Source organism: Xiphias gladius, chromosome 22, assembly GCF_016859285.1.
Source record: "Xiphias gladius isolate SHS-SW01 ecotype Sanya breed wild chromosome 22, ASM1685928v1, whole genome shotgun sequence".
NCBI lineage: Eukaryota > Metazoa > Chordata > Actinopteri > Istiophoriformes > Xiphiidae > Xiphias > Xiphias gladius.
This window is the reverse complement of record NC_053421.1, coordinates 9,503,336-9,527,493: the sequence shown is the minus strand read 5'-3', so window position 1 is coordinate 9,527,493 and position 24,158 is coordinate 9,503,336. Positions and strand designations below refer to the sequence as shown.

The 24,158-nt window shown below is 41.2% G+C and overlaps 1 protein-coding gene across 1 annotated transcript; it reads right to left on the bottom strand.

Moving 5' to 3' along the window:
* Window positions 1-703: 703 nt before the first annotated feature.
* LOC120783954 (basic helix-loop-helix transcription factor scleraxis-like) lies at window positions 704-2,984 on the bottom strand. Its single transcript, XM_040117360.1, has 3 exons — window positions 2,590-2,984; window positions 1,971-2,184; window positions 704-766 (listed from the first exon to the last, which is right to left on the bottom strand). The coding sequence occupies exons 1-3, from the start codon at window positions 2,982-2,984 to the stop codon at window positions 704-706; spliced, it is 672 nt and encodes a 223-aa protein (XP_039973294.1).
* Window positions 2,985-24,158: the final 21,174 nt, after the last annotated feature.

The window sequence follows — 24,158 nt, the reverse complement described above, 5'->3', positions numbered from 1 at the left end:
GCAGCAGATAGTATTACACAGCTCCTACTGACAGCTCTGACCTCCACCAGGCTGATCGATATGCAGAGAGCTGAGGGAGAGGCCCGGGGAACGAGAGAGGCTCAGGGAATGAGGTGAAGAGGAAAAATTGTAACAGAACTCAAAGTGTTTGAGAGTAAAAGGAGGGAGAGAATAAAAAATGGGAGCCTAAGGGAAGACAGACAGAAGCAAAAAGAAAAGGAGACAAAGGAGAGAGGCTGAGACACGCTTCAGACTAGTTATCTCCCAGCTGAGGGTGTCTAGGTTAGACACCAAGGACGTCTAGGCTTTCACTCACAGAGGTTCAGAGGGGAGGCAGGAGGGAGGGGGGGACACACACTGCTGAGACTCAGGTTATCCCCCCAGCTAGAGGGTCTCTGGGTTTAGACACTGAGGAGGGTATTAGCTTTCACACACTGCTGGGGTAACGGGGGAGTCTGCCAGATGTCAGCTCCTTACACATAAATCCTGCTAAATGGGCAGCAGCTATGGGTTAGAGGGGGAAAGTTGAGTGGACGTCACCTCTCTATCATCTTCTGTGGTGTTTGTTGAAGACGGAGCTGGAGTCATATAAATTTGATTTCAGTCAGCTGATGTCAGTTCTTCATTCCCTGTTATTTCTCATCAGACTAACGACTTTCTTATGCTGAGAGTGTTCTTGATTATGTCTGTTTCCTGTGTTGAATCAATCAAAGGTGAGTTGAAACCTGCATTGGATCAAGTTCTCCTTTTCTGTATCTCTATTAAGGTGTAGAGTGACAGAGCAGCAGCAGAGGAAGTGTGGAAAAAGTGCGCTAAGAAAAAGGGTATCTCCTTCACTGAAATGCAATTTTTTCATTTAGAAACATTATTTGGGATTTTTTTTTCTTCCTTTGGTTTTTTTTTACTATTTTCCCCAAATGTAATTTTCCCTGAATCGTTAAGTTGTTAAGTTGATTACCCTAGAAGTAAACAACAATATTCTATTGCTCTATTCTCAACACTACCATGTGTGAGTTAGGTGTACGTACAGTATACCTGTATTTTGTGTTGTGACATCAGTGGAAGAAATTTATTGCCAGGTACCAATCTGTGTATCTCGGGTCAGTTGTTAAAGAGTTATGATTAAAACCATCTTATATTCAGGCTGACGTCAATACATTCTTGAAATTATACACATGGTTTTGGATGGATTTCATGGGCTCCCGGTCATAAATCTCACTCGGTGCATAAATAACCTTGTAAACTTTAAATTCATATTTTTAAAAAGAGAAAGAAAAAAAACACCACATTTGGGGTTAGACGTTTTTTACGCAATGGTTGTGCACAATTCGTTAGTGTTGCGGTGAAAAAGACTGCATGCTGTAAGACCCACCTCTCTGCTAAGCCCTGTCTTAGCTCCTCTGACACAAAAACAATCACTTCTATTCACTGCATTGTCCAGTGAGTTTCAGAAACCACCTTGAACTTTCAAGCCACCTGCTTGAGTTAAACTTACCCCCAACAGCACAATAACACACAGTCATTCACCCCCAAAAGAGGACTTTAAAGAGGTCCTGCTTTTAAAAATCCCTCAGGGCCAATCAAGTTTATAGATGCAGTCACTGATCTCAGGTCAGCTTTAAACACCAAATTGACCCTAAAGCACTACACAGTTTCCCGCAAGAAGCTTCACTCTATTTTCCTTTGGCTAAATTTATTATTTTTTAAATTCAGGAAAAAAACTTTTGTATTCCTGTCTATAGCGTTTCAAAAGTATCCATAGAAATGTATCTATCATAATTGTTGGTGAAATAGAAATATTCAAAAGCTCAAATTATTTTTTTTGCATATTTCTTAGTACTTAATCTTATTTTAAAAGAGTGCACTGATTACACTGTTTTACTGGATGGCTACGTACGCTGTTTTTGATCTGACCTTCCCATTGGCTTCTCTTATTTATTTCCTCTGACTTGTAGTTTTCTGCTCACCATTTTCCTCTGGTTGCTGAGGCAGAAAGTACAGATGTGCTTGGGCTGAGTTGATTGGTCAGATCCTCGATTGGGGGAGGAGTTAACATGGAAGAACGGTGGTGAGGGGGCATGGCACGGCTGTCCGTCATGAAGCCCCTCACCCAGGAGCAAGACATTCCCCAGATGACTGATGTAGCTGCTGGCCAGACGTAGCGTCTCGATCTTTGACAGCTTCCTAATCAACAAATCAGAATCAGATTTATGGCATTAATGAAGACAAAATATCTAAAAGGTGTACAATGATTTAGTAAAAATTTGTCACGCAGTGGCAAAGCATTGTTGCACTTCTTATATAGTATTTCAAAGCAAGGTGCAAAATAAAGATAATGATGCTAGATGTTGACTATTTCTTCCCCATTCAAGTCTGGAGTGGCTACTAACACTGAAACTACCTCTATAACATATCTATCAGGAAAACTCAACTCGTAATTAAATGCATTATTACCTAAATAGGATTACAGGCCTGTTCAAAAAGAGCTACATCAGGGACTACTTCTGACTTATTACATTTTTTCTCTGGGAACCTTTTTGTGCATCAGACCAGTTGTCACGACACAGTTTGACGCATGCTGCTCTGTACCTGTCTGCAGGCTCGGTGGGGATGAGTGTGCGCAGCGCTGTGAATGCTGTGTTGACAGAATTGGTGCGATCTCTCTCCCGCGCGTTGGCTGCGGTCCTCTGGCGAACCTCCACAGGGGGAGACGAGCCCGGGGGGCCGAGCCTCCCCGCCATGCCCCCTACACCAACTCCCCCTCCTCCCCCACAGAGCTTCCTCTTCCTGTTCACCTTGATGTGAAAAGCAGATGGGGATGAGGAGGACAGGCGGAAGGCAGCAGAGTTGGAGGAGTTGGTGGTACGCTCCTCAGAGCCTGACCCCTCACTCCCGTTCTCATCATCATCTTCGGACAGGAGTGCGATGTCGCCATATAAGAAGCGGCCTGCAGGAGGCGCTGTGCGCAGCATGGCAAATGTCATGTTAATTGCAACAATAGTCTGACAGCTACTGATCGATCCTTGCGAGACTTCCACTTGCTGAGGTTAAACTTGTAATGTTTCTGCAAAGTTACAGCAAAGTTTCTGTTGATGCTGCGCCCTAAGGGTGTCCACCCCTCAAAATGTTACTCTACCCGCAACTAAGCTTCTTTAAAAAATGGGTTAAGCCAGGTAAGTCAGATGTAGCCCTAACAAGGCTGAGTTAGTCTTGGTTTAAAAGATCAGCAAGTTGATCCTAAGGCAGCAATCAAGAGTGACTCGACCCCAGAGCTGCTGTGTCACAGGTGGCTGCAGGTTCCAGGTCCTTCTTGTTTTTCTCTCTTGGTTTATACAAAAAACACTTCACATCCCAAAGGTCAGTTCTTCTTTCAGTTAATCCTTTGAAAGAGAGCAAATTTATAATGGCATGTTGGCATGTCAAGTGGTTGTTGATTTGTCCTCTTTTTCTTCTCTAAACCTCTTTCTTGTTCCTTTGTTTCTATATTTGTCTGTTTCAATTCCAGTTGCAAAAACTACTCCCAGTCTGTGGCAGCAGTTTGACTCTCTCTTGCTCTCTACTGGTCTCTCTCTCGCCCTTCTCTCTCTCTCTGCCTCTTTGCTCCACGTGTGCCTGCTGTCTGAGTGTTTCCGTCTGCCTCTGTTCTTATAGGCGGTGGGAGGGCCAGAGGACTCCTCCGCTCCTCCTCTGAGCAGTGAGGGTCCCTCGGCTGCTGTCTAGAAGCAGGCCAGAGAGACCGGAGGCAAGAGGCAAACCATCGGCAGGAGTTTGTTTTGGCTGCACACCGGTGTGTTTCAGGGGAATCCACCCTAAAACAGAACTTGCATCACCCTGGTTTGTTGGGTGGATTTGGTGACCTTAGAGGCCGCGGAACCCTCTGAAACTCAAATCCCAATCGGCATGAATACTGTGAACACATCCAGTTACTTGGCTGGTGACATGGAAATGAAACAGAGATAAATAGTTGTCATCGGACAGGAGAACTTAAGCCATGATCTTGGACAGTGCAATGAAATAGCGAATTTCCTGAGACAAAACAAATTCTAAAGCTTTTTTAGTGCATTTTTTGTTTTTTTGCTTCAAAGTCACGACCAAACTCTGTGAACTCAGAGTTATTTCACTTTATTGGATGCCAATTCGTCACATAACAAAGAACATGATCAAAGTATTAAATATAATTTCATAATCTTCTGGGATATTGTGTTTTCAGGTTTTGATTTGGATCAGTTGTGCAGACAAAAAAAACCAAATGGTCTCCTCCAGTTTTCCTGCTTTTCTACACTGGCTGACTTTTTCTTTTTCCAGAATTATCTGACAGAGCAGGCTACCAGCAAGAGGTAAGAATGGGACTTGGGTTTGCAAAAATGGATGTTTTCGTCACCCACTTTCTTGACAGAAAGAAGCTTGAGTGGCCAAGTATGAGTTTGTCTTTCTCCCTGCGTCTTCTTTGCTTCCCGCGGCCTCCCCCTCTGTGCTGTGTTTGCCCCTGGGGAGCAGGCTGGGAGGCGGGCAGCCACAGCCCTGGAAGCTGACAGTTCAGGCTGGGCTCGTGGCTGAAGCCGGAGCATTTTTTTTTTTTTTTTCTTCTGTAAAAGCTGTGATGCTGGAGGGCCCGCAAGTAGTTTTCCCTCGAGGGATTCAGATTTTTAGGGTGGAGTGTTTTGGTGATGAAGGGGAGGCTCAGGGGTTTGTAGTAGGAGAGCTGCTATTTTACTGACTTATACTCCCTTTAACAATCTGTCTTCCTCAGAAACAGAAGAAGAAATGAGAAGAGACAGCAAAGGGAGCAAAGTCAGAGGAGGGAAGAAAGACGAGTAGAAGAAAACTGAGGAGAGACATCTATCTATCTATCTATCTATCGATCTATCAGATTTTACTAAAAGTATTTTACAGCCTTCATCAAACTCTAATCTGCTTTGCCTACTTAAAGTCTCTGAGATTTTATTTGCCATGATCGTGCAACTTAAGACTTATTTCCAAGGAAGTGACTGATTTTGTAATTTTGCTTCCTGCATTGAATGTACAGTGGTTAAAGGTTGACAACCTATGTAAAACTCAACAATGAAGCCTATAATCCTCAGTGGTACATTATTAAAAAAACCTTAACCCAACTGCCATCGCTGGTATGCATCTTTTGTGTAGATTGGCAACCGTAAGCTGCTGCTGAAAACTAATAGCACAATGAATAATCTGTCAGTTACATCATGTTACAATCAGGATTCATCACTCTCTGTCCCTTTGGTTCTCTGTCTTTTTTCCACTTCTGTCAATATTTCTCTCACTCTCCATCCTCACTGTATCTATGTCTACCCTTCAATCACAGTCGTAGTGTTTATGCTTTGGTATTGACTGTATGGACCGGGACCAGCGTTGGTTGCGGTGGTTGATTACAGTACATACAGGAAGGGCTTGGCGCAGTGAGGATGGGGGAAGCGGGATGAGTAGGCTATAGGTGGGGATCAAACCACTGTCCAAACACCAAGCATGGGTAAAATCTGATCCTTCATAATGTAATAAGTGCTTGGTTTATAGCGAAAAACCAGAAAATCATTAGGGTTTGGCATTCAGTGGTCCCACCTAAATATGTAAACCGACGAGGCAACATTTGCTGTCACTGTTTTAATGTTTGCATAGATCGCCAAGTTGCTGTCAGTTCAGCTCTTGCAGTCATACAGCTGTCATATAAAGATACAGTAGCAAAGTACAAAGTACAAGTATTTTCCTTTGAACCCCAGTGGAGTAAAAGTGTAAAGTAGCATAAAATGGAAGTACTCAAGTAAAGTACAAGCACCTTAAAATTGTACATAAGCACAATACTTGAGTAAATTTAGTTAGTTACTTTTCACATCTGCACTACACCACTTGGCAGTGTTCACGCTCCTACACTGGACATGCAAATTCAGAACATCTCCTGACAAAACTCTGTAATAATTGAATGAGCTTTCATTTGCATGTTTGGCTCAAGACTTGGTAATGAACAACAACTGCAGAACTTGTATGGAATAAACATGCAAGGGAAACAAGCAGTATGTCTGGTCATTGGATATCAAATGCATTTGAAAACAGTTGCCTGGTTGTCGGCTCTTAACATCTGAGATGCAGACTTGATCTATATTAAATCATGTCACTCGTCAGTGTGCCCTGCCTTCATGCAACCGGTGTCCCAGATCCTCGGCAGTGACCTTTACTGTAGATCAGTTTCCTGCACCTGGGCCTCGCCTCAGAGAGTGACCCAGATTCAACAGTCTATAATATTGCTGTTATTGTTAGGTAAGTTTTGCAAATAATAAAAGCCTAAATGAAAGTGGACAGAAAATAACAAAATCACCCAGTGAAAACAAAGTTTGTCTTTCAAGAGCCAGCACTGCAATGCAATCCAGCAGCTTATTGCTCTTGCAAGGGAGAAAATTATGACAGCATGTGGTAAACAGTGGGGTTTGGTTCTGGTTCCATTTTGGATCTGCTTCTGATTGTAATACTCCAAATAATCAAGTTATGAGTCTAATGAATGTCTCACCAAATCTTTTATCTGCTCTCTCTTTTAATTAGAAAACAGTAATGAATGAAGCATTCAGGGGAGTGGCCAGTCAATTGATCATTGCATTTAATGACATGATTTGGAGCAACAGATCAGATCATCGAACACACTGTGTTTAGACTGACTGAACAGGTATTTTTGAGTACAAACCAAACTATAGAGATGTATTTCCAAACCAGCTTCAGTCACTGGGATCCGTTATTACATGCATTAGCATGATCCCCCTCTAATTTGCATCTCCCAGGAGTGTGTGGCTGGTCTAACACAGTATCCATTTCTTTCTGAATTGTTGCCCGCAGGCCAGAAAACATTTGACTGGGTATAATGTAGACGGCGAGTCTTTTCATAATCACACATGGCTGCTTTTATGCCAGAAGAATGTTGTATGAAGGAAATAGCTACATTACAGCACAGTAATGGTTACAATTTACATAAAACTACATAAAGTGTTGACCTAAGTGCACAACACAGACTCTGGATTTTAAATAATCATGTTGAATGTACCTCAAATAGTGGTACGTTGTCAGTGACAGGTTATATGAGAAATAATTACAAAGATTGAACTTAAAATGAAATTAAATATAGACTACAGTTACAATACAATGTAAAATTTAAAATTTAGACACAGGCTATAATTAATCTTGCAGTGGGCAACGATGAAGATAATTTCAGATTTTTATTCCACTTCTTATTCTTGAAGTACTTCCCTAGCTTACAGAACACACCCAAGACTAAGTTGGTGTTAGGCTGTAACGCAGTAACACGTACAGAAATGCGATAACTTTTTTTCAGTAAAGAGTAGTGTTAAGGATAACAATGTTAATACAGTAGCTGCCTGCTGCGGCCAAAAAGGATGCTATGAGAGCATTGAGAATCAACCAAAGCACTAACGTTGCGGGTTGGAAACCAAACCAATGCAAGAACAACTTGTACAAAAATATTTGTTCATAAGTGACAAATGTGAGGGATTTAAGAGAATTTGTGGCATTCACCAATGAATTTTCACCACTGAACAGACTGAAATAAAGTATATAACCAAAAAAAATCCTAATGCAAAATGAATGTTCTGTAGGAAAATTCTCTCCCTCCAACAGCTGCCTTAGGGTCTTCATGCAGTATCATCCTCTGTTGCACCCAACAGTGTAAGATCGGCTACTGTAGGCTGGACTGTTCTCTCATCTAATATATCCCTTACTGTCACGTCCCTCTTGATCGCCTCTCATAGTAGTAGTCATGGGCTGCTACTTGGCATCAAACTTAATGTCTAACCATTCCATCTCTTATTTCTATCACAGTACAGCGCTGCTTTTCTTTCGCTGACAGCTGTATTATTAATACTTTCTCATTGTTTCGGGTCATTATTAACACCACTAGCCTGACACTGCCAAACTTGTTATGTGTTTGTCTGTTGATTTCCGACAACAGGACTAGAGGACAGTCTTTTATGGCAATTTTAGGGACGTTGATTACACTAGCGAGGAAATTTCACACACAAGCACCTCCTCGTGAACAGGTGGCATTCATCAGACTGAAATGAGCAATTTATGACAAAGAGTTTGGTGGATCTGACTTGGAACAGTGGTGTGAACAAGCCTCACAGAAAAAAGTAAGAGAGGTTTAGATAAGATAGGAATACAAAAATGTTCTGGCATGATGGCCATTGAGCTGGAAGTTGCTATAATGCTCCGTAGAGGTGAGAGGAACTGCAGAGTCTGGCTATAATGAGTTTATTGCTAAGAGCAACCCCCTTCCACATACAAGAAGTCATGAGATCCATTGTTAATATAAAAATATTGATTATAGCCACTGGTTAAAACAAAGAGTAAATCAGTCCATTGGGATGTGGACCTTCAGTATCCGCTTCTGTGGGCCCAGAAGGTCTTCCTCCTATCTGCTGTCACTTGCAACAGATTTTAAAACGGCAAATGCACATTAGACTCTCCACTCTCTTCCTACTTTTGGACTGAGTCGCTTCTTTTCATGATGCCTGTTTGCACAGTTCAAGAGAATAATAACCACATATGTGAATTTTTAAATTGAGTGGTGTTCTCCTTTAAAGACACAGCAGCAGAAGCAGCAGCGGCGGCAGCAGCACAGTAGTAGAACACCATCTGATAGTCATTACCCCTCCCCTCTCCTCCTCCCTCCTTTCTCCTCCTCTTCTCCTCTCGCTCGATACTCTTCTCTCAGCTCAGACCTATTATTCATTAGTCTGACAAAAAACACCCACCAACTTACCCCAACCTCATGCATACACACACTAACACAAAGACACAGACAATCACACACACACACACGCCCCCACAGTCCCCAGCCCAGCTGAACTGCTCTGGCGCGGGTCAGGGACCTGTCAAAACTCGGAAGCAGGTCTGGACCCGATATGGTACCACAGAGCAGGCATCTAGAGGGGGGAGAGACACTCCAAGGAACTGAGCTATTTATCGTAGTCCTTGGACAGTCGTTTTTAGCCTGTGCTGGAAGTGAGAGGAGAGGGCAAGAGTTTCTGGACTTGTTATGGTGCCACTGAGCAGACGGCTGGAGACGGTCATTACCAAAAGTAATTGTCTGCTGTCTGCTGTGAGCAAAAAAGGACAGCAGGAAGAAGATAGGAAAAGGCAGAAAAGAAGGAGGTATGGTGGAAAGCAGGAGGGAAAAGGAGACAGAGGCAGCGGTTGTGAGACAGAGGCAGAAAAGTAGAATGGAAAGGAAGGAAATGAAGGAGGGAGGGAAAGAAGAAGAAGGGGAGAGAGTTGGCGGCGGCCTGCCAATACTCCAGACTGCATGGTGTATTGCATGGGGAAAATGGTCGGAAGTGCTCGCCCCCCAACTTGCACCCCCACCACCACCAATTTCAGCCTCATTCAGCCTCAGCTCCAGCCACACTCTACTGTGTTTCCCAAGAGAGCCAGACTCTACAGCTGGCCTTATTAAACCGAGAGAAGCAGAGAGACAGAAAAAAGACGGAGAAGGAAAGAGAGGTCACACAACTGGAAGACATCAGTTGAAACCGTGCTCGCTCTCTTAGTTTTTTCCGTTCATATCCCGTTTTATGATAGAGTTTCTCACAAACACGCTTGCGGTGCACTGGGTTCAAACACATAGTAAAAAGCTATTGTTTGATTCAACATCCCTCAGAATGCTGTAAAACAATGAATCAAATGCTGGGAAATTAAAGTCTATGTGACTTTTATCTCATTTGTCTGAGTGCGTCTGAAGGCTGTCGTCAGACATCTGAGCCCTGCTGCATGAGGGTGTCTCTGCTAGTTTGTTTGAATCTCACAGTATTGTGAACACAATGGGGCAATAAAAGATACTTTGAGGGATGGAAGTCTGTTTCCAATCCATTATCTGGTGTTCATTGTAATTTGCTTCTTTTCTACTGCAGCTCCTCTGAGTTGCAGTTGACGGGTTTTTCTTTGTGTGTGTGCGTTATTCTCAAGCAGATGCTCTGTGCTTGAGAATAATACAATAACACACATTCACAACTACACTGAGTATTTCCACACAGAGCTACTGGCCACCGAGCTGCTCCACTTGGGCAACTGAGAATTTAGTACGGTGCTCAAATCAATCTCACCTCTAGTGCTCATCAAGAGTCAGGAAAGTAATGCTAACTTTTTGTCTAGGGATGCTAATCAGCAGCTAACTCAAGGCTAAAGTGAACCTTATGTGACTGATCAATAGTATGTTTTTCTCTCCTGTTGGGTGTGCTTGAGCAATATTTTTAAATGGAGAGTATTTTTTAAATATAACTGTAGTCTGTGCACATTAGCTAAGGCGTAGGCTATTGCATAGCTATGTGCGTGGGCTCCACAGCTACACCATAGCACCTAAAAGCACAAAGTTAAATCTGTCTTTAGATGTTAAGTTTCATTAGGTTTCCAAACCTGTATACATGCATTCACTTTAGTGCAGTAATCATGTATATCCTCCAGTAAATTATGTTAATTATGTGCAAAATGTACTCTATTACATAGCCAGACCCCTCTCCACACACTGTCACACTCTCTGGGCACTTCCTACATATTCCAGTGTAGGTGAAAGATCTGATTCATTTCAGCGAATATAAAAGGGAAAAGGCACGATTCACTTTTTTGTAGCCAGTCAAACGCTGAGCAGCACTTAAAACTGTCTTCTCATGACTATTGGCCTCTGTTTCCTGTTGAATGAATGTTGGAGGCAGAAAATGAATGGAGAAAGACTTTACAAAGGTATGGGGCTTGACTGTGTGCCAGTTTGGAAGCACGGCTGGTCACCTGTGAGATATTTGCTTTGTTGCAGTATAAACAACTTTGAAAGCTCTCAATAGGCATTAACCTGAGCCATATCCTCAAGAGAAGCTGTTAAAGGCTTTGTTGCAACTGAATCAGTTGAATTTAGACAGCTGCAGCTGCTTTACAGTCCATTCATGAAAGGGAGTCACTCTAATATTAAAATCTCCGAGCATGTCATTACTCAGTTTAGAGAAGGCTTCTCCAATCAGAGCAAATCCAGCCTCCTTTTTACTCACTCTGAGTTATTGACGACATAAAAGCAGCTCCCCAGACTCTGCCGTTAAAGACTCTGGCCGGTAGCAGCGCTACCTCTCCTGTAACAGAGGCGTGGCGGAGCGGTAGTAGCTGGCTAAAAGAGAAATCAGCTGTGATGTCATCGCCACTAATGAGGTGGCAGGAACGATTTGACCACCTGACTCACTCACCACCTCACCTCTCTCTCTGTATTTTTAACTCTCTCTTCAACTCTCTCGCTTTCTCGCTTTCTTTTTCTTCTACCCCCATCTGCCACCATCTCTGCCTACCAGTCGCTTTTTTTTTCTTTCCTGGAATATGTGTTTTCCCCTTAGCCAGGCTGTCCTGCTCTGGCTGCTTGACTCCAGTCATTTCCAGAGCCACACTCGAATGCAATAGTTGGCAGTTTGGGCTCATTGGAATAAACACAAAACTAAAAATCTGAGTGCAGTTCTCTTTTAACTGTCACAATCTTTAATCAACAATCTATTCTCTTTGAGAAACAAATAACTTAACATATTATGTGTGTTAACAGGTCAGTCATGATAAATGGATATCAGCTGAAAAGTAACAAAAATAAAACGGTTCACACTATGGTTGAGGCTCTGGTTGGCTCCACTACGTTCCATGGTGTAATAACTGGCTGCCTCAAATACCAGGGAGCTCACATCACTGAGAGAGAGAGTCACAAAAATTAGAAGGTGGTGTCGACAGAAAGAGAAAGGGGTACAGGTTGGTTAAATTTCTACTGGCAGAAACAGCGAATGACAGTCAGTGTCATGTGTGTACAAAGACAAGTAAAGAGACATTAACATGAATTAAAATGGGAGACAGAAAGAAACAAAAAGTTAAAAAATACTGAAAAAAAAACTCATTTGCTTTCTTGAAGCTGTATCCGTTTTTGACTTATGGGCAAGATTTATATGGAAGAATACACCTGCTGGAATCACAAACCGGGTCACAAATAGAGAGACACGTCCTGTGCCTTTGGATAGGCAAATTGTTCCACCCAGTTTGCCTATGGTCTTGTAAATAGTCACATCCCCAACCACAGAGGTGATTAACTGAAGCTTAAAGCAACAGTTTGACATTTTGGGAAATATGCATAATTGCCTTCTTGCCAAGAGCTGGATGGGAAGATAAATACAGCTCTCATGGCTGTATACTAAATATGCTAAGCTAGAGCCAGCACAGTCAGCCTAGCTTACCATGAAGACTGGAAACTGGGGAAAACAGCTAGACTGGCTCTTGCCAAACGTAAAATAAAAAACAAAAAAGGCCACCAGCAGAGACTGCCCCCCTATTTACTTCACACAAGAAAGTCATAAATCTTCTCACCTAACTCAAGAAAGCAATCAAGCATTTTTCACAAATGTTATGTCACGTTATCTCTGGATTTGAAAATTTGTACTTTTCAAACAGTTGCAGCTTTAAAATAGAAACACCATTAGGCCAACTGAAGTAATAGCTACATGTTCTAAAATATTCAGAACTACTCTACAGTATTCAATTACAGTTTACTTTGTAAAAGCCTTTAACAGTAAGTTAATACTCATTTCCAAGCACAGACATATACAATTACGTATTTGACCTATCTGGACAGTGTCAGATTTTTTAACTTTGCCGCTTTACACCACCACAATGGATTTGAAATGAAGCCGTCAGGATGTGACTGAAGTTTATACTTTCAGCTTGAATTCAAGTGGTTTAATAACAAAAGTATCCCATTAACCAATTAGGAATTACAGCCATTTTTCATAGTCCCTCACTTGCGGAGGCTCAAAAGTAATTAGACAATTGACTGACAATCAGTTTCATGGCAGGTGTGGCCTGTTCCCTCCTTATTTCATGACAAATTAATCAGATAAAAGGTCTAGACTTGATTCCAAGTAGTGAAATTACATTTTGTAGCTGTTCATGGGAACTCTCAATATGTGGTCCAAAGAGGTGTAATTCAAATGAAGGAGGCCATCAATAGGCTGAAAAAACAAAACAAACCTGTCAGAGAGATGGCAGAAACTTTAGGAGTGGCCAAATATGCAGTTTGGTACATTCTTAAAAAGAAGGAATGCACTGGCGAGCTCAGCAACAGCAAAAGGCCTGGAAGACCACAGAAGACAAATAAAGTGGATGATCGCAGAATTCTTTCCTTGTTGAAGAAAAACCCTTCACAACATCTAGTCAGGTCAAGAACACTCTTGAGGAGGTAGGCGTATCATTGTCAAAGTCTACAATCAAGAGATGCCTTCATGAATATAAATACAGAGCAATTACCACAAGGTGCGAGATTGGACTTTGCCAGAAAAAAATCTAAAAAAGCCTGCCCAGTTCTGGAAGAAGATTCTTTGGACGGATGAAACCAAGAGGAACTTTTACCAGAACAATGAGAAGCAATTGGAGGAGGAAAGGGACGACTCATGATTCACAGCACTACATCATCATAGTGAAGGCGGTGTTAGGGCATGGGCATGTATGGCTGCCAATAGAACTGGGTCACTAGTGTTTATTGATCATGTGACTGCTGATAGATGTAGCAGGATGATTTCTGAAGTGTCTAAGGCTAAACTATCTGCTCAGATTCAGCCAAGTGCTGCAAAAGTGATTGACAGTACAGATGGATAAATATTCTAAACATACTGCGAAAGCAACAAAGAGCTTCTCAAGGCAAAGACATGGAATATGCTTCAATGGCCAAGTCAGACACCTGACCTCAACCCCACTGAGCATGTTTTCACTTACTGAAGACAGAACTGAGGGCAGAAACTAAGCATTTGGTGTTCATTGGTTCAAGACATAAGGCAGTCATTGACTGCAAAGGATTTTTATGCAAGTATTAAAAACAATCCATATTTATATTATGTTGGTTTTACCAATTACTTTTGAGCCTCTGAAAATGAGAGTCTATGTATAAAAATGGCTGTAATTCCTAAATGGTTAATGTGATATATTTGTTAAACCCCTTTGATTTAAAGCTGAAAGTCTACACTTCCGTCACATCCTGACAGCTTCTTCCTGATGGCCTCTTTACACCACCATCGTGGTGGTGTCAAGAGGCAAAAGCACGAAAATTGTGTCACTGTCCAAATACAGAAGCTGACACCGTGGGGGCTCTACCTGTGACAGGTATGGGTTTTTGTAATTTTATCTTTCAGTGATACCATTTTTGTAAAGTAAGCATACTCAAAACTAAGTAATAAGCTACAGTAAATCTCCCAATCACTGACAGATTTCCACGGCATTGCTTTTTAATTTTCTTTCTAGATGTCCAATTTTTTTCCAAAGCTTTTACCCTGGAAAAGCTGAAGTGGAGGTATAATATAATTGAATATAAAGTGCAAAAACAGTTACTGCCAGGTCAAGTACAAATACTTTATACTTCATTTTGAATTTTATTACTGTACTACTGTGGAGCAGTAGTGGAGCAACTTTCACAGTCCAGACCTTGAGGAAAGTATAACTGAAATTATTGGGTATTAGGGCGGTTGAAGAGAAGATTTTTGCTTTGGCGATTTGCTTATCCTGCCCAGTGAGGTCAGAGGTCACGGTCACCTGCAGAGTTACACCTGTTTAGCTGATACTGAAGGAAACGTTTTGTCTTGCTTATTCAACCTTTTACGCTGGAATATTGCTATACAAATACAGTATATATAAAGTATATATATATAAAAGAAACTTTTAATTAACAATTCTTTTACAGTGACTGTCCTGTAAAAACAAAAAGTAGCCCATAGGCAGTTTATTGTGACCTATTGTTGCATTTTATTGTTAGGCGACCTCTAGTGGCAGGTGGTGTAGTATATACAATAGAGCAACAAAGAGGAGGTTGGGGTGGATGGATGGGATGACTTTCACATCGGGGTCTGCTGTTCATTTCCCAGGTGAAACTGATGAAACAATCAACATTATCTCTTTTATTCATGATCGTTCCACTAACCTGTTTATTATTGTAACCATGACGACAAAGATACTCTAACTTTAACAAAGTACTTATTTTAACCCCAACCCCGATCTTTCCCTAAACCTACCCAAGTAGTTTTTGTGCCCAAAATGAAACCATGACCGTTCCACAACCTTAACCATGATGACGAAGGTCAGGTACACCTGCCGCTGGTATGGTCCTATGGGTCGTATCCAATGGTATAGGACAAGCGACCTATATAGTCGTTTAAGTTGGAAGACTTGTTGTGTACACTAGATGTATTTTACTGGGAAGAGAGGGACTGTGGGAGGTTTGAGAGTAAAGATCAGTGGTATGTTGGGAATAGGAGAAGTGAGAGGAAGAGTTCATTTGATGAACTTGTTAAGAGAGGCTGTGGGTTGAAGTGAAAGATTTGTGAAGTCAAACCTTTGTGTTAAGTGTGTGTGTATGTGTGTGTTTGATGTTACAGTCTTGTAAAGCAGCAGCTGTAGAGGGCTGTCCCCTGAGAACCACAACGGCCGGCTAGTAAACCACACACACACACACACACACACACACACACACACACACACACACACACACACACACACACACAGATGCAGTCTTTAATAAAGCTATTGCTCGGGAAACAGACCAGACCCGGGCCAATCTGAGGCTCTTTTAAGGCGAGAGTGACTCGGTCACGCTCACATTCATATCGATTCACCTCCTCTCAGCCACAAAAAAAATTGATGGGTCGCTACTTTATTCTGACTTTTAAACTTACAAACCAACTTTTTAACTGACCACGCAATTACAAAAATGAGAGCTAAGTCAAAATTAAGTTCTATTGTAAATGTATCTTTAGTTATGTATGCAATTATACTTATTTTTTCTGCATATGGTTCTACTGTAAAACTGTAAATGTACTGTAAAACTGCCCCGTCCAGATGTGGAGTTAGTAATACAAGCCACAGCAGGGGGGGACACCTAGTGAGTGCTATGAAGTCAGTAGCTCAGTGAAACACATTAGAAAAGTGGAACACCTGGAAGACCCTGTGAATCACCAGACTGAGGTACAGTTGTTCATGTACGTACAGTATTTTTTTTACTTTTTTCTCTATGCATCAATGTTGAGAAAGCAACAGGAGCAGAGAAATATACTGATTATTAATGTGTCTAGTATATTAAAAACACTGCTTTTTTTCAACTGTCCATCCACTTGAGAATATAAGAGACAGGTGCGAGGGCTCAGGCAACAAGTTTTTCTGTTTATTGCAAGTCTCTGTTTAGACAAACATTAGCTTTAGACAGAGCTCCGAATTAGTTTAGACCACGAGAATCTCCATATTTAAAGAAACAACTGTTCTTTGCACATTCACGTATCATCAAATATCTTTTTTTCCCCTTGATTGTAGGAATTATATTGGATGACATCATGCTGCAGCTGAATGGAAGCAAACACTCCTATTTTAGAGCTGTGGACTTTTTCCAGGGAGATGATATAACACAGTCCAGATGAGTCCCCCCGAGAACTGTTTCATTATCACACACATCGCAGCTGCACGACCACTGTGTATATGACTAAGTGAGTTTTAGTGTGTTTATGTGCATGCAGGCTGTGTCTATGTGTGTATGTGTCATTGACCCTTTAAACTGTACTTGTAGTTAATTACCAAAAATGACTCGTGTGGACCATTTTCCCTCCAAAAAAAATAATTACAGGGTTTGGGTTAAGGTTACGAGTGGGGCTGGAATTGCAGGAAAGTCCTGGACTGAGCTTGTTCCTTGTGGAAGACATGAAACCAGGGACGTAGCCAGAGGGCTGCCAGGGTGGGACTGGACACACTCTAAATCTGATTGTTCCCCGTCTGTGCCACCCAAAAGTTTCTAGTCTATTTTTTTCTATCTTCGGCTTCCAAATTGAAAGATTTTTTTTTAAGTCACTAATATAACCTCTCTAACTGTGGGAAGTGCTAAGTTAATTGAATTTTTTTTTTTTTTCCATAAATTTAAAATCCAGTCAATAGTGAAATTTTTCAGCACCAATAATCATAGTCTAAAAAGGTACCATGAAGCTGAGTCTACTTTTCTTTGATTATTATGCTTCGCAAACGTATGATTTCTTAAATGCATTACACAGTATGCTGCGATCAAAAGCTGTCCCCAAAGCTACAAAAGAGCGTATTAATTATTTATCTTGACTGTTCATCTTTTGGTGGTGATAATGTGTTTTAAAGCCTGACATAGACAGTATTCCTCAGAAGATAAGCTTGGCATCAAATAAAACCCAGAAGAATAGTCACTGAAGCATTTACTGGGTGTTAACAAAGATTTTGGTTCAAATTAATGATGTAAATTGCTGAAAAGCAATTTGGTAATTCAATGAAAACCACATTTGTCAACATCTCACTCACTAGCTTTAATGAAATGCTAGTGTTGAAAACTTTTTCATCACAGTTTGTTTTAGCAACAAAGAAACCCACAAATCAAGGAAAGGCTAAAGAAAGGAAGACTGGGTTTTTTTACACTTTTCTTGGCTGGACCGCAACAGCGAGGCCTTACAGCCATACAAACATGAATGTCCTTGACTGAGTGATGAAGTGACACCTTTGGTCTTTTAAAATGAATTGGCGCGAATAGATTCTATCGCGTTATCATGGGGACGTTTACAGGCAGTTTTGCCAACTTAGTGCCTTTGTCGCTATATTTACCGGCTTTTCACAACCCTTTGGCGGCTTTGTTTCACAAAAGAACCAAGGAACAATCTAGTGACTTTTTGGACAAACCTTAGCTACTTTCTGTAGAAGAGAAGCACCAGTGTTGCCCTACAAATGCGAGGTTGGGCTTTCCCTCCACAGGCACACCTCTCTATGCGTCTTATTCAATTGACCACACAGCAGCTTACACAGATGTTAATGAGCTTCTAACTTTCTCTCTGGGTGATCATTTTACAAGTAAATATAGCGTTAAGTAAATATAGCTGAAATCACAGCACAGCCGCTGTCTTTGACTTCTGTGTATAGTGATTTTAGCAGTACGGAGCAGCAGCTTGGAAATGGCCTGCTTAACATTTAGTCTTAATCGACTGCGTTTCAGTCACTATTTCATATTCATTCCATTTTCTGACTAGAGAAATAGAAAAACATGTAATTGAGAACAGCTTTATTAGGAATTCAGCTGTATTAGATTACTGTATATATTAGCATAGAGAGTAGGAGAGAAGCAAGCAGATAAAGGGCTGAAACCGGCTGACACTAGGCAGATTTCAAATAGGATTTGATGACATTATGAATACACTCATCTAGCAACATACAGCGAGATGTGTGTGACGTAATATACACACACAGAAGACACATGTTCCCTCTCAGTTTTCGAGCAGGCTTTAGCTACTTTCCCTTTGAAAGCAGTTGTTTGAAGCAGTTTTCAACTACACCTAGTCTTGTTTTTCTTAATATACATATATATATATATATATATATATATATATAATCACCTGTATCACCTGCATCTCCTGTACCATCTTCAGATGTAAAAAGTTGAATGAAGCAGAAGAGCAGGAAGAGGAGGAGGACGTAACAGGAGGAGAGTTTCCGACAGTAGCCCAGACCTGACAGGTTCCTTCATATCCGACTTCATTCAGTCCCATACAGGGACTCTGCACATGGTAAAGCCATCACAGGCACACGTAATATACACACATACATACACACAGACTCCCACACAGTCTATCTCTCATACACACACAGAAGACACACATGTTCCCTCTCAGTTTCAACCAGGAAGTGGCTTTTACTCATATTTGAACACAAGAAACACAGAGAGATAGACAGACAGCCAGTCGTTTGGCTCTCAGCAGAAGGTTTGTGCCACTGCAGGCTGAGACCAAGATTCCCAGCTGGGAAAATCTGGACAGTAGAAGTGAACAAGGGGTGCTCTTCTTTTGCTCACATCTCCTGCCTGTGCCCCTTTGAGCAATGATTTTGATTTTAAAATAAGGGAGGGGGGGATTACTTAATTACGACATTTTTGAATGTGTATTGCAAGTGTTCAGTATATTAGGCTATTTTTAAGCCAATAAAATACTAGGTTAAAAGTAGGGAAACATTTTTCTCATAGTTAAATATTAAAGCAAAAGTTTGACATTTTGGGGAAAATTTTTGCTTTCTTACAGAGAGTTAGTTGAGAAGATTGATACCATTCTTATATCTGTATGGTAAATATGAAGCTGCAGCCAGCAGCCAGTTAGTTTAGCTTAGTACCATTTTCCCTCAAAAAAAAAACTAATTACAGGGTTTGGGTTAAGGTTGTTCCTTGTGGACACATGAAACCGCCCCAAAGTTTCTAGTCTATCTTTTCTATCTTCAGCTTCCGAATTGAAAGTTTTTTCTTAAGTCACTAAGGTAACCTCTCTGACTGTAAGAAGCACTAAGTAAATTGAAAATTTACTTACTGAGAGTAAGATTTCTGTATGGTAATTAGGAAGCTACAGGCAGGAGCCAGTTAGCTTAGCTTAGTACAAACACTGGAAAAACAGGTAAACATTTCACTAATTAACATAAGATCTCTTTTGTTTATTGTCAAACAAAAAGCAAGGTGTAAAAATTAAACACTGTGGTTTTATGAGGATTATGCGTCAGACTATTTCTTGGCTGGGCACTGGTTGCCTCATGGTGATGACAAGACTCCAGAGATAGTATTAGCGATAACATTTTAATTAGTGAGCTTTAGATGTGCTGTTACGAGGATTTTGTTACCTTTGGACAGGGCCTGGGTAAACATTTTCCCATTTTTTTCAGTTTTTATGCAATGCTACTCTAGCCGACTGCTCGCAGTGACCTCATATTTACAGAGACATGAAATTTGGTATCAATCTTCTAACTCCTGGCAAGAAAGTAGATACGCATATTTCCCAAAAGTCCTTTAAAAGGAAGGGATTATCTATACTGGTACGCAACAGAACATGAACCAGGGCTTTTAGTGTCAAAGATGAAGATGTTTTGCACCCATCCACCAGCCTTTGGCTTTTTGGCTAATTTATATGCTAATTTAAAACAGCAAATACTAACCAAAAATGTGTACATGCTTCATCTAGCCTGGTTAAATGAAAACCTGTCCTTAGTCAGCTCGGTTGAACAAGCCTGAAAAAAGGATGTAATTTTGTCTGCTGCCACTGGGGGTGGGTGGGGGGCTGGGGTTGGGGTGGGGTTGGGGGGGTGGGGGGGCAAACGCCTGCTCATAATAACCACCAGACATGACTCATCCAGCGTGGAATACCACAGCAGCCACAGACAGGTCTCTGGCAGACAGGCAGCAGAAATCTGACCCTGCAGCAGAGTTTGTGAATGGGACAGGAATGAGCAAAACCAGGGTAAATTTAATAGTGCTGCAATAGGCTTCAAAGATTTAGGAGTTTTAAAAATTCATCAAGTGTTTGGTTTGGCCTATTTATGGAAGTCAAGTGTCTAAGTGGCTAAATACTGTGTGTTTTATTGAGAAGATGTATCAGCTTTACTAAGAAGAAACTCTTTTCCCTCCGTGCTTCCCTTTATTTCTTTTGTTTAGTTGATTCTTTGGCAAAGATCCCGCTCATCAAGTCTTCATGTAGAGCTCCTAAAAGACAGCGCAGGGACAACATATCATATTGTCAGATATGATTGTAGCTCTTTATTTCATTGGTTTCAGTTGATTCTTTGGCAAAAATCCCGCTCATCAAGTCTTCATGTAGAGCTCCTAAAAGACAGCACAGGGACAACATATCACCTTGTCAGATATGATTGTAGCTCTGATCATCGTCATTCTTGCCCAGACCTCCCCCGCGGAGAGCACCACTCAATTTGAAGACTAACACATGTTGGACAGTCGAATCATTATTTGCTTATGTGGATTCCGTCCAAGGCTGGAGGGCCTGGAGAGCCAAGAGTGTAATCTGTGGGCATAAGGAATAACATAGAAATAACATATTGTACAACTTAAAGTATGGCAGGGGAGCAAACTGTGAGCGGTCACATTACATGAAAACAGCAGGCAGGAAGTGTTTTGCAACAGCGGAAAATCTTCAGGTCCAGTCTGACCACCAGACGGTCACACTTCATCTGGCCTGGGGGCTGCGGTCAGTGGATGGATACCTTCCCTACCGTAAGGTTGGATATGCCGTCCTTCGTTTGTCTATTGCTCCTGCTCACACTTTTTTCCATTTATCTGACAAATCTAACACTTATCTACTTTTAAACCTTTTGCTTTTCTTATTACTTCCTCCTTTTTCTTTCTCTCCTTTCTTTCTTTTCTCTTTAGCAACCTTACCTCATCATGTTTTTGTCTCTTTTTCCCCCTCTCCCCTACCTTCCCCCTCATTCCTCCCTCTCTCACCCTCTTTCTCTCTCTGTTTGTGGTCAGTCACACTTAATCTAGCTCCATCCATCTGTTTCTCTTCATTCGTTTAGTCTGCTCTGTTTTCGATTAAGATTACATCAGGCTTTGACCTATTAGTGTGCCGTGATCCTTTTGAAGTCATTCTGTGGTTACAGGTTAAGCTCAAAGCCCACCACTCTCCTTACTCTACATAATACAGACAGTATTTGGAGGAAGAAAAAAATAGTATAGGTTCTTAAAACCTTTCAGCCAGGGACCAAAATGACTTTTTTCCCTGGGATCCAGGATCGTTAAATCATACTCTTGTCATGTGGAGACCCACTAGAGGAGGGCCTGCGACCCATTTTGGGTCCCAACCCATAATCCAACCTAGCAATCTGTGAACTGGAATATATTGTTCATTTAACCTCATATCCTGAAGATTTTGATTATATTTTAAAGGTAACTTTCCCAACCAGAGAATTTCTGTTCCTTATTAGGGTTTTAGTTCAAAGTCGAGCTCATTTTCCCCTCTGAACATAATGCAGATCTCTTGTACAAAATAGAATTTTTTAAGGACCCAAAAGAGAAATGTAACTATTATCATTACACTCATTTAAACCTCTAATAATTCTGTTGTATTGATGTGAGGACCAACCAAAGAGGCCCGCAGATCCTACCATCTAGCAGGATATAAATTGGATATACTGTACATCCATGTTGTACATCCATGTTTCCTAACTTCAGATCCCTTATATTACCCCCTCCATCATCTTTGATCATTTGGCTAATAAGTAAAATGCCAGTGTTCATTTCCAGATGTAGATCAAGATATCATCTCTGAAACCTTGAAGTTAACGCCCCGTTCTTTCCTCTACTTGGATGCCTGTGAATAGAGATTGACTGAAATGTTTAACTGTACATCATCATTATTGCTGGGTCAAAGCTCGGGTAAGTAGCCAATTGGCCGAGTCATGACGCTAAACTGACATCTATTGGCCGAGTTGTGGCAGAGTAAGATGTTAAAGTCATTTAAACTCATCAGGCTAAGTGGACACAGTTGACTGAGAGGTCTCGAACTTCCCCACGTCTGGTTGTGGGTAGTTTTCAGTGCCAACAATTCTCAATTAGAACAGTGGATGAGAGGACATCTGGGCTGCTGAGTCTGTCTGCTTGACTTATGTATTTTAATGTGCGCCAACAGGCCTGAAATAATTTCTCAAATTAACCATACATGTCTTTTTTTTTAACAAATAAACATGACTGATTTAACACATCAGTCAATCATGATGGTCTACATTTGCTCCAATGTCAGAGCAGAGTGAAGACTGACTCGCTTTGGCAGTGCCATAAATCTGGTCACTGAATATTCTGTATGTATATGGACGACAACGAACAATTAGTTAAAGCTGCTCTGTCTTCCTCTATGTCCTTATTTCACTGTACTTCTCTTGGTAACTTTTGTGTATTGTGAGACTTCAGGTTGTCCAAGTCTAATTAAAAGAGACAGGTGTGAAAGCAACATGATCACAAGGATGTCACATTTTCACAGTAAAATAAAGTAGGAAATAAGAGTCATCAAAGCAAAGACCTTAAAACAGTCACAGGGTTACAGAAGGAGAAGTAAGAAAAAGTGAAAATTGAAAAACAGCAATTAAGTTGGAGGATGAGGAAGTGGCTGAAGTTACTTAATAAATGCACATATACTTCCTCTTCCGCATCCTCCCCCTTCTGCCCCTTCCACTCCTCCGCCCACCTCACACCACCCGATTCTGATCACCATGCAACTCTCATCGCTATAAAAATCACTTCCACCGCTGTCCAGGTCACGAGCATCCCACAAGTCTCTCTGTTTGACTGGCTGAGGTGGATGAATATATTTTAAGAGGTGAGTACTTCACCTTTAATCAGCTGGAAGGTGTTTATCTCGATAAATGTTATGTTATTCACCCCTCAGTCTCCCTGTGCTTTTCTCCTTCTTCGGTGACATTACAGAGCTTGTGTCAGCGGAGATGTTGGCAGGTGCGTTAGTTCTGGGCACCATCCTCACAACTTTACCAGGTAAGAAAAACACCAAAATATCTCAGAACTGTTTCATCATGGGGTGTAATACCTAACTGAACAGGGTTTTATGTATATTTTTATTACTTTAAAGGATGAGAGATGAGCTGGGAGGCTCTTTCATTGTATTGTATTCCACATTTTAATATCAAAAAGGTGTCACACATGGTGTAAAACAAGTTTCAGTTTAAAAACATAAACGACTGACTTACAGGACCCGTTATGCACGCAAGGGTCTGTAGCCAGGTGCCCTTGCCTTTATGCTCAGGTTATTTATAAGTATTGATTGCCTTTTGTGCAAGGTAGTCAGCCAGGCAGGCAGTTAGCAGCACAGGATGACACCACAGCTGCACATCAAGGCTCATTCTCACTGCTTCTTTTTTATGTGTCACTCTCTGAGCTGAGCAGAACTGTGGTTTAACAAGTTTTCCTCTGAGGAGCCACATGGAAGGAAAAATTTTACTTGTGGGCAGTTGAAATTTACACTTCTTTTAGTTTCCAAAAATGTATTCCCTAAACCTACGGTGTGTTTTATTTTATATGGAAAGCAAATTGTGGATATAACAGCCAGTAAGTGGGAATCTGAGCTGGTCTTCAATAAAATTAGTGCTAAAAAAGTAGGAAAAGCTGAGTGTAGAGTTGCTATTCAGCTTGGTGTGCTTCGCATGATCTTCATGTTTTTAGGTGGAACACAACAAACGTTTGTTTTTTGTGGCCTTTTTATTAGCTGTGTATGTGTGTTTGTACATGTTGCATATGTTCTTCTCGCTGTTTCTGACTCTGACATGTTGTGTCTTTACAT